The sequence below is a fragment of the Giraffa tippelskirchi genome, chromosome 5 (genome assembly GCF_054371585.1).
Source record: "Giraffa tippelskirchi isolate mGirTip1 chromosome 5, T2T-mGirTip1v1.2.pri, whole genome shotgun sequence".
Taxonomy (NCBI): Eukaryota; Metazoa; Chordata; class Mammalia; order Artiodactyla; family Giraffidae; genus Giraffa; species Giraffa tippelskirchi.
In genome coordinates, this window is record NC_137279.1 from 157,838,213 (window position 1) to 157,851,646 (window position 13,434).

At 33.3% G+C, this 13,434-nt stretch overlaps 1 protein-coding gene across 8 annotated transcripts in view; it reads right to left on the bottom strand.

The window, feature by feature from the left end:
• The window catches only part of ATG4C (autophagy related 4C cysteine peptidase), a 90,654-nt gene that overhangs the window by 39,115 nt on the left and 38,105 nt on the right, over nt 1-13,434 (bottom strand). For 7 of the 8 annotated variants that reach the window (XM_081484945.1, XM_081484946.1, XM_081484948.1 and 4 more), the window contains 3 exons: nt 11,621-11,704; nt 3,477-3,710; nt 692-1,022 (listed from right to left, as the gene is read on the bottom strand). In XM_081484945.1, coding sequence (XP_081341071.1) covers nt 692-1,022; nt 3,477-3,710; nt 11,621-11,704 — 649 coding nt within the window. The remainder of the gene's footprint in view (nt 1-691; nt 1,023-3,476; nt 3,711-11,620; nt 11,705-13,434) is intronic. The other variant, XM_081484947.1, reaches the window with a different exon arrangement.

Below are 13,434 nucleotides of genomic sequence, written 5' to 3' on the forward strand. Positions count from 1 at the left end.
CTAAATGGACTAAATTTACTATAACATGCTGTACTTTGATGACATTATTAATGACTCAGTTAATAATAATAATGGGGCATACAACAAATAAGACAATTTTTTTAAAACTTCAGTAGTAAATGGCATAAGAAACCTGAGATATAGTGAAATTTGACTTTCAACTTTTTTCTAAGTACTCTGAATATCACATACCCTTTACTTTTACTATGATATAATTATATTAATAATCCCATACATTTACAATTCACAAGAATTTGATGTGTGCAAAGAAATGCTGGAAACATCAATTTTAGCTCTTGACATTTCATTACACTATCAGTACATTACAGCCCCCAGGTTACACTGTTTAAAAAAAAAACAAACTATAATGTCATGCATGTTCCAAGGTTGAAAGAGTTGTTAGTTTTAAGAACATTTCAATAAAGTAGTCTAGTGAAAACCTGGTTAGAAAGAGACCTTGGATATCCATACCTATGAGCAAAAGAAGAAAAATTTGTCAGTAGATAAATTAAATGTGACTAGAGTCACAATATGTCTTGTCTTTTCCCTAATAGCAAATGAAAGTCCCTTTATGAATATTCTCATACAGTTAGATTTTTAAAGTTCTAATAATATATATGCACTGCAAAAATCAGCATCTCTGAGCCTGAGGACCTCTGTCATAAGATGGAAGACTTTAAAACAATTTTACCTTAAAATGTGAGCAACCACAGCTGGTCCATACCAATCTCCAGCTTTTTTCCCAGACTTCTTTCCATATTCTATTAGCTGATGTAAACCAAAGAGAGCCAAGGGGGAATCACCAAACCAAGAGATGATTTTCCGGTGATAGAGTTCATTTTGCATCTCACGATCGTCAGAATATCTCTCGATTTTTTCCTTCAGAGAAATTGTTGGGGTTTTAAGTTCTCTTTCGCCTGAAAGCGATGCTTCGAATGATGCGGTAAATTTTTTTACAGTGTTGGAAGTCCATGATTCAGAGTCTGAATTTTCAATGTTCAAAGCATCAGGCCAGGTCCAAGCTATAGTAGTTACAAAGCAAATTATTCAGATCTTTTAAATAGTTAGACTTTAACAATTCTACTAAAATAAGTATGCAGCATTTAAAGTTACATGAGTTACTAACCTAAAATAATAAAGTCAGAAAGTAGATTAATGGTTGTATATGGGGAAGGAGGAATATTGGGAATGACCTTATTAGTATGGGCTTCCCTGGTAGCTCAGCTGGTAAAGAATCTGCCTACAATGCAGGAGATCCCAGTTCAATACCTGGGTCGGGAAGATCTCCTGGAGAAGGGAATGGCTACCCACTTCAGTATCCTTGCCTGGAAAAATCCTGAGGAGCCTGGCAGGCTATAGTCCATGGGGTTGCAAAGAGTTGGACACAACTGAGCGACTAAGCACAGCACAGCACTATCAGCATGCGGTTTCTTTGGGGGAAGATGAAAATGTCCTAAAATTAGATTACAGGGATAATCATAAAATTCTGTAAATATACTAAAAATCACTGAAATATTGTTCACTTTAAATGAGTGAATTTATAGTATGTAGATTAATAAAGCTGCTTAAAAAAATAAAGGTACAAGCAGAGAAAACATGCTAATTTATCAATGATGTTTTCTTTAGAGTTGAAATATTATTCTCCACACTTTTCTGTAGTTTTTAAAATTTTTTAAACGGGAATATATTACATATAATCAGGAAAAAATTACCAAAATGAAAGAGAAAAAAATAGTAAACTTAAGTACAAACGGACAATTCAAGAATATTTTTCCCTCTCTTTTCTTTTCTTTTCTGTTTTTTTCATAGTACTAAGATGGAATAAAGACTTTTATATCCCATTACCAATACTGCTCACCAGACATCCAATCTTGACTACCCAAAGCCCAATAAATATATTGAATATCATTTACAGTATTCATGAGAGATTCACTTCAGAAAATGTGTTTTGTTTTGGTTATACATTAAAATAAAAGTTTGACCATGGAAGTTTGATATTTCTTTTCAAGGTTTTTTTCCTCATACACTCCTTTCAAAATAATTTAATTATTCTTTGGGGAGTAATATCAATTCTCTAGTAAATGAAGTTAATAAAAGCCATTAGAGATCAAAGATCCCCCTGCACAAAATCAACTATATCACTACCTCACTCTTTTTAATAATAAGACAGTCCCCAAATATTCATGTAATTTTAAGTTAGCCAAATGAGTCACAGGTTGAGAGGCTGAGTCAGGACTGTGAAAAGCATTCCAATTTGTGTCCATGATTGCAAGAGACTACAAATAAATCATCCCAGGAAAAGCTGAAAAGTTCCTTTCCTTGTAATATCTACACCATTCTGGAATAAATATTCTCTCTAAATGATCTCATCAATAATACCTACAGAAAGGTTATTAAATATTTGCTGGGCATTGCAGAAAATTATCTAACACCTAAAAAAATATAATGATACTTAGTAGTAACCAGATACAATAGCCTAAAATGGTAAACTAAAATCCTCCTACAAAAGTACATATTACATAAAAATAAACTAGTGGCAATGTTAAGAAAGGTGGCACATCAGAAAAAATAGATATATGTAAGTTAGGTATCAATGACATTTTTGAGAGTCTGAAAGTATTATGACCTTATTTATTAATAGAAAATAACAATCAATTTAACTGATTATAGCCATATTTATACAAATAAAAATAATTTTAAAGCATTACTAATGATATGTAGAGAGAAAAATAAAGAAACTGATACAAAATCTTTTAAGATTTAAATAATATAAAAATATTTTAATATAAAAATATTTTAATGTAAAAATATTACTTGCACAATAATTATCTGCTCAATCATTGCTGCCAGAATTTACAAACTGTAGATAATCCAGAGAGTCCAATTGAAAAGAACTACATAATAACAAAAACAAAAAAATCCAAAGACTACTAAAACTTGAACTTAATTCATAGTGGTAGCCATGAATAATCGGAGAAGGCAATGGCAACCCACTCCAGTACTCTTGCCTGGAAAATCCCATGGATGGAGGAGCCTGGTGGGCTGCAGTCCATGGGGTCGCTAAGAGTCGGACACGACTGAGCGACTTCACTTTCACTTTCCACTTTCATGCATTGGAGAAGGAAATGGCAACCCACTCCAGTGTTCTTGCCTAGAGAATCCCATGGATGGGGGAGTCTGGTGGGCTGCCGTCTATGGGGTCGCACCAAGTCAGACACGACTGAAGCAACTCAGCAGTAGCAGCCATGAATAATATTTACATTCAACCCGTATTTTGGAAAGGTGAATCATGACAGTTAAAGTCATACTGGCCCAATTCAACAAAGATGTTATGTTACTTGCTAAATTAGTTACAACTTCAGAAGACATCAGAGAGTCAAGAAAATTAACATCAGGGAATTTCATTCAGTTTGCAAGCTAGAGTTCAAATTTAAACAACAACAATAAAACCCTCCAAAACCAAAAATTTGATTTACCTCTACCAAGAAAGTGTAGTATGAGTCCTTGAGCCAATAGCATCTGGCCAGTTCTTAATGTACAGCCCCAACCACAGTCTGTTGTCAAAGCTGAGCCTTCTATTTGAGGAAAGTCTTCCCTGTAGGTAAGCCATATTCTTGAAATGAAATCTTTACGAAATTCTTCTACATTTCCTGCAATCACATGATCTTCTATTGTACATCCTGATCTTGCAGGTAAGAGTTCATTTTCATCTACAAAATAAAAATATAAACAAATATATACAAAGTACAATATAAATATACACAAAGAAATGTCAGTAATGGTAATATATTCCCATTACTGTTCATATGCAGTATGGTACAATCTAATTCTTTTTTCAGATTTAAATGAAGATTAATCTTACATTCTGTTCAGATTGTTATGAAAATCAAATGAGAATGAATGCTGAAATGTTTTGTACACTTTGGTACTAACTAATATAAGGTAAAAGACTCTTACTCCTTGGAAGGAAGGTTATGACCAACCTAGATAGCATATTTAAAAGCAGAGACATTACTTTGCCAACAAAGGTCTGTCTAGTCAAGGCTATGTTTTTTCCAGTGGCCATGTATGGATGTGAGAGTTGGATGGTGAAGAAAGCTGAGCGCCGAAGAATTGATGCTTTTGAACTGTGGTGTTGGAGAAGACTCTTGAGAGTCCCTTGGACTGCAAGGAGATCCAAACAGTCCATCCTAAAGGAGATTAGTCCTGGGTGTTCATTGGGAGGACTGATGTTGAAGCTGAAACTCCAATACTTTGGCCACCTCATGAGAAGGGTTGACTCATTGGAAAAGACCCTAATGCTGGGAAGGATTGGGGGCGGGAGGAGAAGGGGACGAAAGAGGATGAGATGGTTGGATGGCATCACCGACTCGATGGACATGGGTTTGAGTAAACTCCGGGAGTTAGTGATGGACAGGGAGGCCTGGTGTGCTGCGATTCATGGGGTCACAGAGTCGGACACGACTGAGCGACTGAACTGAACTGAATATAAGGTATTATCAGTAATTCTGTTGTTAACAATAACATTATACATTCCAAATATAATCAACTCTAATGAGATAATACAAAAATATGTTTCCTTTTTGCCTCACTTGGCTCAAGATATAGATATTAGTGCTCTCTAAAATGAGATTTGCAAATAAAATACCATGATTTACCAATATGTAAAAATCTATATAATCAGATAACTAGCTCAAATAAAATATAGACATATTTATTATTAGGAACATTTATACTCAAATTATAAAACCAAAACTAATAAGCTAATGGCATCATCAACTCAATGGATATGAGTCTGAGTAAACTCTGGGTGACGGTAAAGGACAGGGAAGCCTGGAGTGCTGCAGTCCATCATCAGGTCACAAAGAGTCAGACATGACTGAGCAACTGAACAACAATAACAAATAAAATTATTAAATATGTTGTTACCCAATCATGTTAAAATATATTTTTTAATTGTTGCCACTCACATATGTAATTTTTTAAAGCCTTTCCAAATTGATTCTAATACAATTTCTATGTGAAAACTATAGTCACTATTTGCCCAACAATTTACAAAACACCAGTGCTCAAAATGAACTAACATTCCCTGATCTTTCCAGAGAGAAAGTCTTAGTCATCTTTTCAGCTTCTGCATGCATATGGTACCTAGCACAAACAGATTCTAATAAATGCTGGCTGGTTTGGGTGGATGGCTGGATAGGTAAATAAATCTGCCTATAACTCTCAATTCCAAGGAGTTTAATTTTTAATGCCATTCTGCAGGATGTTAAAACAGTTTTATCATGCTTTTATTCCTCATGTTTTCTGCATCTATCCCTCTTCAAACTCATTCTGAAAAAATTACAATCACCCAAACTTCATAATATTCAGTTTAATGGAGCTAAATTGTAGCATACAGTTTTAATAATTAAAAGAATACACGCCAAGCCTCTCTTATCAATGAATTTCTCTTAACACTAAAGCTTGAATCTAATTATAAATAAAAAAAATTTAAAAAAAATTAAATGCCTGGAAACTAAATATGGCACTATAAATTTGTCCAAAGTTTCTACTTTAGGAGACATTTAAATTTGTTTTAAATTGAATACAATAACACATAACTATCATACCTTATCCTATGGCTTGCCAAACACATAGTTCCTAACTTCCTACCTTGACAAAGTGACTAATTCCTTATCCTTTTAAGATCTAGTCTCCCTCTTAATATTTACTCCAAATATTATTGGAAAACTGCTGGTACTAAATGAACTTTGTTGTCCTGTTCACTTTCCACTATAATACTGCTCCTTCTATTCCACTCTTTGACTGGCTTTCCTTTTTACAGTATTAATTATATCAAAAATATTTTTTTATTTACATCTGCTTCCCATCCAGATTTCAAGTATACGAGAGGGGAAGAAATGTGTCTATCTTCTGGACCTCTGAATGTTCAGTGCCTAACACAGAGTTCAGTCCATAGGAGATGCACAATAAACACTTGTCCCGTGAATGTAAGATAAATGGAATCAAAGGAAGAGATGTTTTTCAAATTTTGTTTTGCTTTTGTTTCCCATGATGGAAGAGACTTCTGAGCAGAGGTTTATGAAGAATGAGAATGCCTAAAAGAACCAACAAAAGAGTGAGAAAGAAAGCTGATAGAGGAAAAAGAAGAGAATCGCTAGTAATATTGAGAGCTCAGTGAAAGTCTGCTTCTCACCAACAAAAATCACAACCAAACAAGCTAATATGAGAAATAATCAGAAGTAAAACAAATTGAAAATAAAGCCTGAAAGTACAACTATTATAATTATCAGATATACGATAAAATTAGTATGCATGTGTTTGAAAAATAGAAGGGAACTGAAAGTTGGACAAATAACATAAAACAGACTATTCAAATTTACCAGGCACATGTAAAAGAAAACCAAATGGAACTACTACTTTAATAATAATAATAACAGAAAATAGAAATTTGGTATAGATTAAATAGAAAACTATACATAGCTCAGAAGATAATCAAGGAACCATAAAAACTAAATAAATTACTTAGAGCACAGAGAGGTAAAATAACAGAAAATATTTAAAAACCAAAGAATTTAAGAGATATAAAAAAAACAAAACTAATAACAGAAAAGCTTGTCAGAGATGTACAGGAAAACAGGAAAAATGGAGAAAAACTATAATTAAAAGTGACTGAAATTTTCTCAGATTTTAAGAAATATATGAATTCTGAGTAGAAAAAATGAAGCCCACACAAAAGACAAAGAGCTGATCTTAAAAACAACCAGAGAGAAAACATACACACACAAAATGACAGCTTCAAAACACTAGAGAGAGAAAATCATGTCCTAAAGTGAGCAAAGATTTATTAAACAGAATCCAAAAACTGCGAACCATTTAAGAAAGTAAAAAAGTCAACCAGATTATATTAAAATTATGAGCTCTTCAAAAGACAAATGATGAAAAAGTAACTAAGGGAGTAGGAGACATTTCCTATAGATATATTCAAAAATGGATTCATATCCAAAATATATGCAGACAATCTAGAGAGACAATTTAATAGAAGACATGTTTAAATGGAAAAATATCTATGAAAATATGCTCAATTTCATCAGTTATCAAACAAATGCAGATTAAGATAAAATGTGTCTCTAATATGAAAAATACCAAGTACTGGTGAGCTGAGAGCAAGCAGAATTCTCATACACACCTAGTAGAAATATAAATTAGCACAACTGGTTTGTAAAATTATCTGGTAGTATATACTGAGACTGAACATATGAATACCCTGTGACCCAGCAATTACATCCCCAGGTATACATACTGTATGAAAATCCATACACATGTTCATTAAAGCACATATACAAAAATATTCACAGCAGGGCGCTTACTGATTGCTAAAAATTGAAAACTATCCAAATCTCCACCACAAGTAAAATGGATTAATAAAGTGGCATATTCACACAATGCAATACTCAGAATACAACAAAAAGGTAAATAATACAATGTCTGGCAATCAATCAAGCATACAAATAGGCAGGAAAACACAAGTCAAAATGAGAATATTCAATCAATCAAAACTGAACCCAAACTAACAAAAATGCTAGAATTAGCAAACAAGGACATTAAAATAGTTATTAATATTACAATACTGTGCTGTGCTATGCTAAGTCATTTCTGTCATGTCCAACTTTTTGCAATCCTATGGACTATAGCCTGCCATGCTGCTCTGTCCATGAGATTCGCTATAGCCTGCCATGCTGCGAGAGTCTTGGAGTGGGTTGCCATGCCCTCCTCCAAGGGATCTTTCCAACCCAAGGATTGAACTCATGCCTCTTGCATCTCCTGCACTGGCAGGCAGGTTCTTTACCACTAGCACCACCTGGAAAACCCCACAACAATATTACATATGTTCAAAAAAATAAGTAGAAACAAAGAAGTCTTTCTACTGGAACTTTTAGACATACAAACTACAATGTCCAACATAAAAGATATACTGACTTGGGTTTATTACAGACTAGATATTGCTCAGGAAAAGATCAAAAGATTGGTGAACTTGAGGACAAAGCGATAGGAACTATACAAATTAAAACACAGAGAAGAAAAATAATTCTTAAAAAAAATAAAAGCACATCAGTGAGATATGGCACAATTTCATTCATACTACTATATATTCAACTGGAGATCCAAAAGGAAAGGGAAGAGAGGGGAGGATAGAAAAAAATATTTGAAGACAAAATGGCTGAAAAAATTCCGAATTGGTGAAAACTATGAGACAACAGTTTCAAGAAATTCAACAAAACCCAAGCAATCATGAAGAAAACTACACCACTTCACATCATAGTCAAACTATTCCAAACTAGTGATAAAGAAAAAAATCTTAAAAGCAGTCAAGAGTAAAAAAGACATTATGTACAAAGAAAGATAAGGATAACATCAGGTTTCTCACGTAAACAAAACAAGGAAGAAGATAAAAGGGCAACATCTTTAAAGCTAGAGAAAGAAAAAAAATCATCAACCAAAAATTCTATACCCAGCAAAAATACCTTTCAAAAATGAAAGCAAGACTCTTTTTCAGAGATACAAAAGCTGAAAGAATACATCACTAGCACCCCTGCGTTGTAAGAAACGTTAAAATAAGTCCTTCAAGCAGAAAAAGAATGAAATTTAGCAGACAGAAATATGGATTCATACAAAGGAATGAGAAATACCAGAAATAACTACATGAGCATATATGTAAGTTTTCTTACCACTTAAATCTCTTGAAAGATACTGACTGTTGAAACAAAAACAATAACAATGTATTGTGGCATGTATAAGACACAAAAAAATAAAATATATGAGACTAATAGCATAATAAATACCAGGAGGAGGAAAGTGCAATATACCACTCCAAGGTTCTTATACTATATGTGAGTTGATATAATACCACTTAAAAGTAGACAGTAATAAGTTAAAGATGTATACCAAAACCTTAAAGTAACCAGCAAAATAACATAATAAAAAGTTCTAGCTAATCAGCCAGCAAAGAGATAAAATAGAAACCAGAAATATTCAAATATTCTGAAAGAAGGTAGAAAAAGAGGTAAAGGAAACAAAGCAGATTTAACAAATAGAAAGTAAACAATGAGATGACAGACAAACTTTACTATATCAATAATCATATAAAAGTGAACACAGGCATATCTTGTTTAACTGTTCTTCACTTTGTTGTGCTTTACAAATAGTGCATTTTTTACACCTGAAGCTTTGTTGACAACCCTGCATTGTCAGATGATGATTAGCACTTTTTAGCCATAAAGTAATCCTTAGAAGCAACTGTTAGAACCAGACATGGAACAATGGACTGGTTCAAAATTGGGAAAGGAGCACGTCAAGGCTGTATGCTGTCACTCTGCTTACTTAATTTATATGCAGAGTACATCATGCAAAATGCCAAGCTGGATGAAGCACAAGCTAGAATCTAGACTCTCGGGAGAAATATCAATAATCTCAGATATGTAGATGACACCATAGGCAGAAAGCAAAGAGGAACTAAAGAGCCTCTTGATGAAGCTGAAAGAAGAGAGTGAAAAAGCTGGCTTAAAACTCAGCATTTAAAAAAGCAAAGATCGTAGTATCTGTTCCCATCACCTCATGGCAAATAGATGGGGGAAAAAAGGAAACAGTGACAGATTCTATGTTCTTGGGCTCCAAAATCACTGCATTGGTGATTGCAGCCATGAAATTCAAAGATACTTGCTCCTTGGAAGAAAAGCTATGACAAACCTAGACAGTGTATTAAAAGCAGACACATCACTTTGCTGAAGAAGGTCCATATAGTTAAAGTTATGGTTTTTCCAGTAGTCATGTACAGATGTGAGAGTTGAACCACAAAGAAGGCTGAGGGCTGAAAAACTGATGCTTTCTAACTGTGATGTTGAAGAAGACTCTTGAGAGTCCCTTGGACTGTAAGGGGATCTAACCAGTCAATTCTAAAGGAAATCAATCCTGAGTATCCATTGAAAGGACTGATGTTGAAGCTGAAGTTCCAATACTTTGGCCACCTCATGAGGCTTTCTTAAAATATGAGACAGATTGCCAACACTTTCAAACTGAAAGGGAATTGAAACAACTGAACAAAACTATCCACCAGATAAATGTCAATAAATAATGAGAGATGAGTGACTCTGGTTAAAGTAACTTGGCTAAAATCCTTAGCAGAACAAAAAAACTGTTAGAAAATATTTACATAATAAAAAAGAAAATTTAAAAAATCAAGAAGTTAAGTGGGAATGTGATCCATCAGAACTAGATTGGAAACAACTATTATACACTGATGGCTCTATAAGAAAAAAAAAGAAAAAATATTTATCTTCTCTGGCTCTGTCCACTCAAGTGGTCTGGGGCAATGTCATCTCCACAATGAAACCTTTTTCTACACAAGAAACCAGAGTTCATTGGGAATGGCTGATTTCAAATCTGAGGCTGAAAAGTATCAAGTGGGCATGGCACATCTACTGATGAAGAAAATAGGAAATTTCCAAAAATTAATTAGCATTTGTTGAAAGATAAGCCAATCTAAAAGAAATTTCCACTGGCTAACAGTTTGAGTACCATAAGAAGATCACTGGTGGAGATTGACCAATGCACAGTATAGAATCTAAAAACCTATGAGTTCATAATGACATACAAAGAAAGAAAAGATTAGCATTAAAATATTTCAAATGTGATAAACAGAATATTATATTTCTATTGAGCCTACTTAAATCTGCCTTGTAGGCTTGTTGTGAGAATTAAAGACATTTCCCAAAGAGTTTAGCATGATGCTTGACACACAGTAGGCATTCAATAAAGGGTATAAATTATTAAAAGAAAATATACGATAATTACAGAAAGGATGAGTATATGTGAGAATTCAGAAACATCAAATACAGTAAACAGTTTCAGAAATTGGAGCATCCTTAAGAACTGGAAAACTTACCATTTTTAGGTTAACTAAAAGGTATACTTTTAATTATTATCATACACTTTAAAATTATCAGAGAATTTGATAAAAAATATCAAGATATCAATTCAAATAATATTTATTTAGCACTCATATTGTAAGTCCAAAACTATGAGGGACTATAACAAATGGAGTACAATGGTATGAACTTTAATTTCAAGGAATTTACAAGAAACTCAAACCACGTGGCAGTATTTTATATAATATATTTTATGTGTTAGGAAATTACCATAATTAGCCTTCTATCCATATTTTATGTGTTACATAAAATACAGGTTCTTCAAAGATATATGCCAAAATATATGCATAAAAAGTAGAATGCAGATCGCCACGGGCTGAAAGGAAGAGAGGAATGAGGAGTTACTGTGTAATGGGTACCGAATTCAGTGTAACAAAATGAAGAGTTCTAGAGATGAATGGTAATGATAGTAACACAACATTATAAATGTATTTAATACCACTGAACTGTACACTTAAAAATGACTAAGATGGCAAATTTTGTGTTATATGTATTCTACCACAATAAAAATAACAGGAAGTAAAAAACAAAAGAAATATGTCAAAGATAGATTAATCTAGAAATAAAATAATGAAAACAACACAATGAGTTTCTACAAAGATTTTTAAATGGATTACAAATTTAGCACTTACCTTCATATTTAAAATGGTAACACTTTCCAAGTAATACTACAGGAGAATTTCTACTAAAATATGTCTTCGTTTTCAACACCCAACCTAAATGAGACAAAGAGAAAGACAGTTTTGCGATTAAGCGATTTCAGACTAAAAGTTTAGCAGCATTTCCTTTTATTTCATTTCAAATCACTAACTCTCAATGCAGATGTACATCTTTTACAAGTAGAGAAAAAATATTTTGACAATGAACTGAAAATACGGGGCACTTACATTAAATATTTTTAAATAAAGCTAAGTATTTTAACCACATTCTATCCACTTAAAGACCATGACAGAGAAAACATTTTAGTTTTAATTTATTTTCAAACAGGTCACAACGTTCTCATGGTATAAAAATTAAAAGTTAAAAATTCTACTCCAGTTTCCTTGACACCAATCATCTTCCAAAAGGCAATAAGTGTTACCAATTTCTTGTATTTCCTTCCATTTTAGATAACTTTAAAGTTTAAAATATTTGAACATTCCAATGAAGTAATTTAGGGATAAGATCACAGAGTATACTAGTGCTTATGATAAAAGTGGATCTCTGAAGTTTCCTAGGGAAATCTGTTTAAACCCCTTCATTTCAGCTTAGTGAGGATTTCGGAAAGTGATACACAAAGCTTTCAGACATTTTCATCTCAATTTTCCACCTCCCAAACCAAATCCTCAATCCTCAACTTTTAGTTGCAAACTCTAACTCTTTCAATTTGATTCCTACTAAACTGTCTATATCTAAAAGGTACTATCCTTTTGGCTTTTTATGATGCCATTAATATTCTCAATTTCCTAAGAAAAGCACTTGCCCATTACATTCCTGAATATTCCCAAGTATATGAAATTCCTGAGTGCTAATGGTAGCCTTAAAAAGCAGCTCCTAAAATGTAAGAACATAGAAATAGAATATGAAATTGGGAGTCAAGACAAAGTCTAGTCTTAAGCAGACCAGTATTTATATTTAACAGAGTTGTTACAAATTTTAAATGAGTGACTTTTATGAAAGTGCTTCCTTAAAGACTATAATACAAATAAGTACAAAGAACAAGTACATTAAAATATGTATTTATAATAAAAATCATACAAGTATCTGAGTTTGGTACTCAAACAGAGAGAATGGAAAGTCAAATACACTGATTAGACTTTGGATTACTGCAGTACTCCCCCAAATGGCTTCTCTGTCATCAGTCTTTCCCCATGCTAGCATATGCCACTTATCCCTGCCAAATTAGTCTCCCTGTGGCTCAGTTTTGATTAGGTAACTCATCTACTCATATGCTCAAAAACCAACCTCAATGACTCATTAACCTAACAGATTTATAATGAACTTCTCTGTGATACTAAAGACTTTCCTTAATACGATACAAATTACCTTTAGAGCTATCTTTTCCACTAATATTCATCTGTACTCAAAGAGGGCTTTACTATTTGGTTCATATTATTCCATGACAAAACTATCCTCCCCAGTATCAGCCCATTTCAATCCGTTTAAATCTTCTAATTCAAGCATGTACTTTTTGTTGTTCCCAATTTACAAGTGTTATTAGTACCATGCTAGAATGATTTTAACCTCCAAACCAGTAACAATCCCCCCGTCAAAAGGCAATATTTCCAAGGTAAGTCCTAAGAACTTCATAAAAACAACCTTAAAAACAAACAAAAAGCCTTTAAGGAGGACTTCTTTGTCCCTATGCTTTACCTTCAGCTTATACCCTCTTACCAGTCACCAGTCCTTCCAAAAAAAGAAAAGTGAATCTGAGTCAGAGTCTGAGGCTCTTCAACGATCCACACTT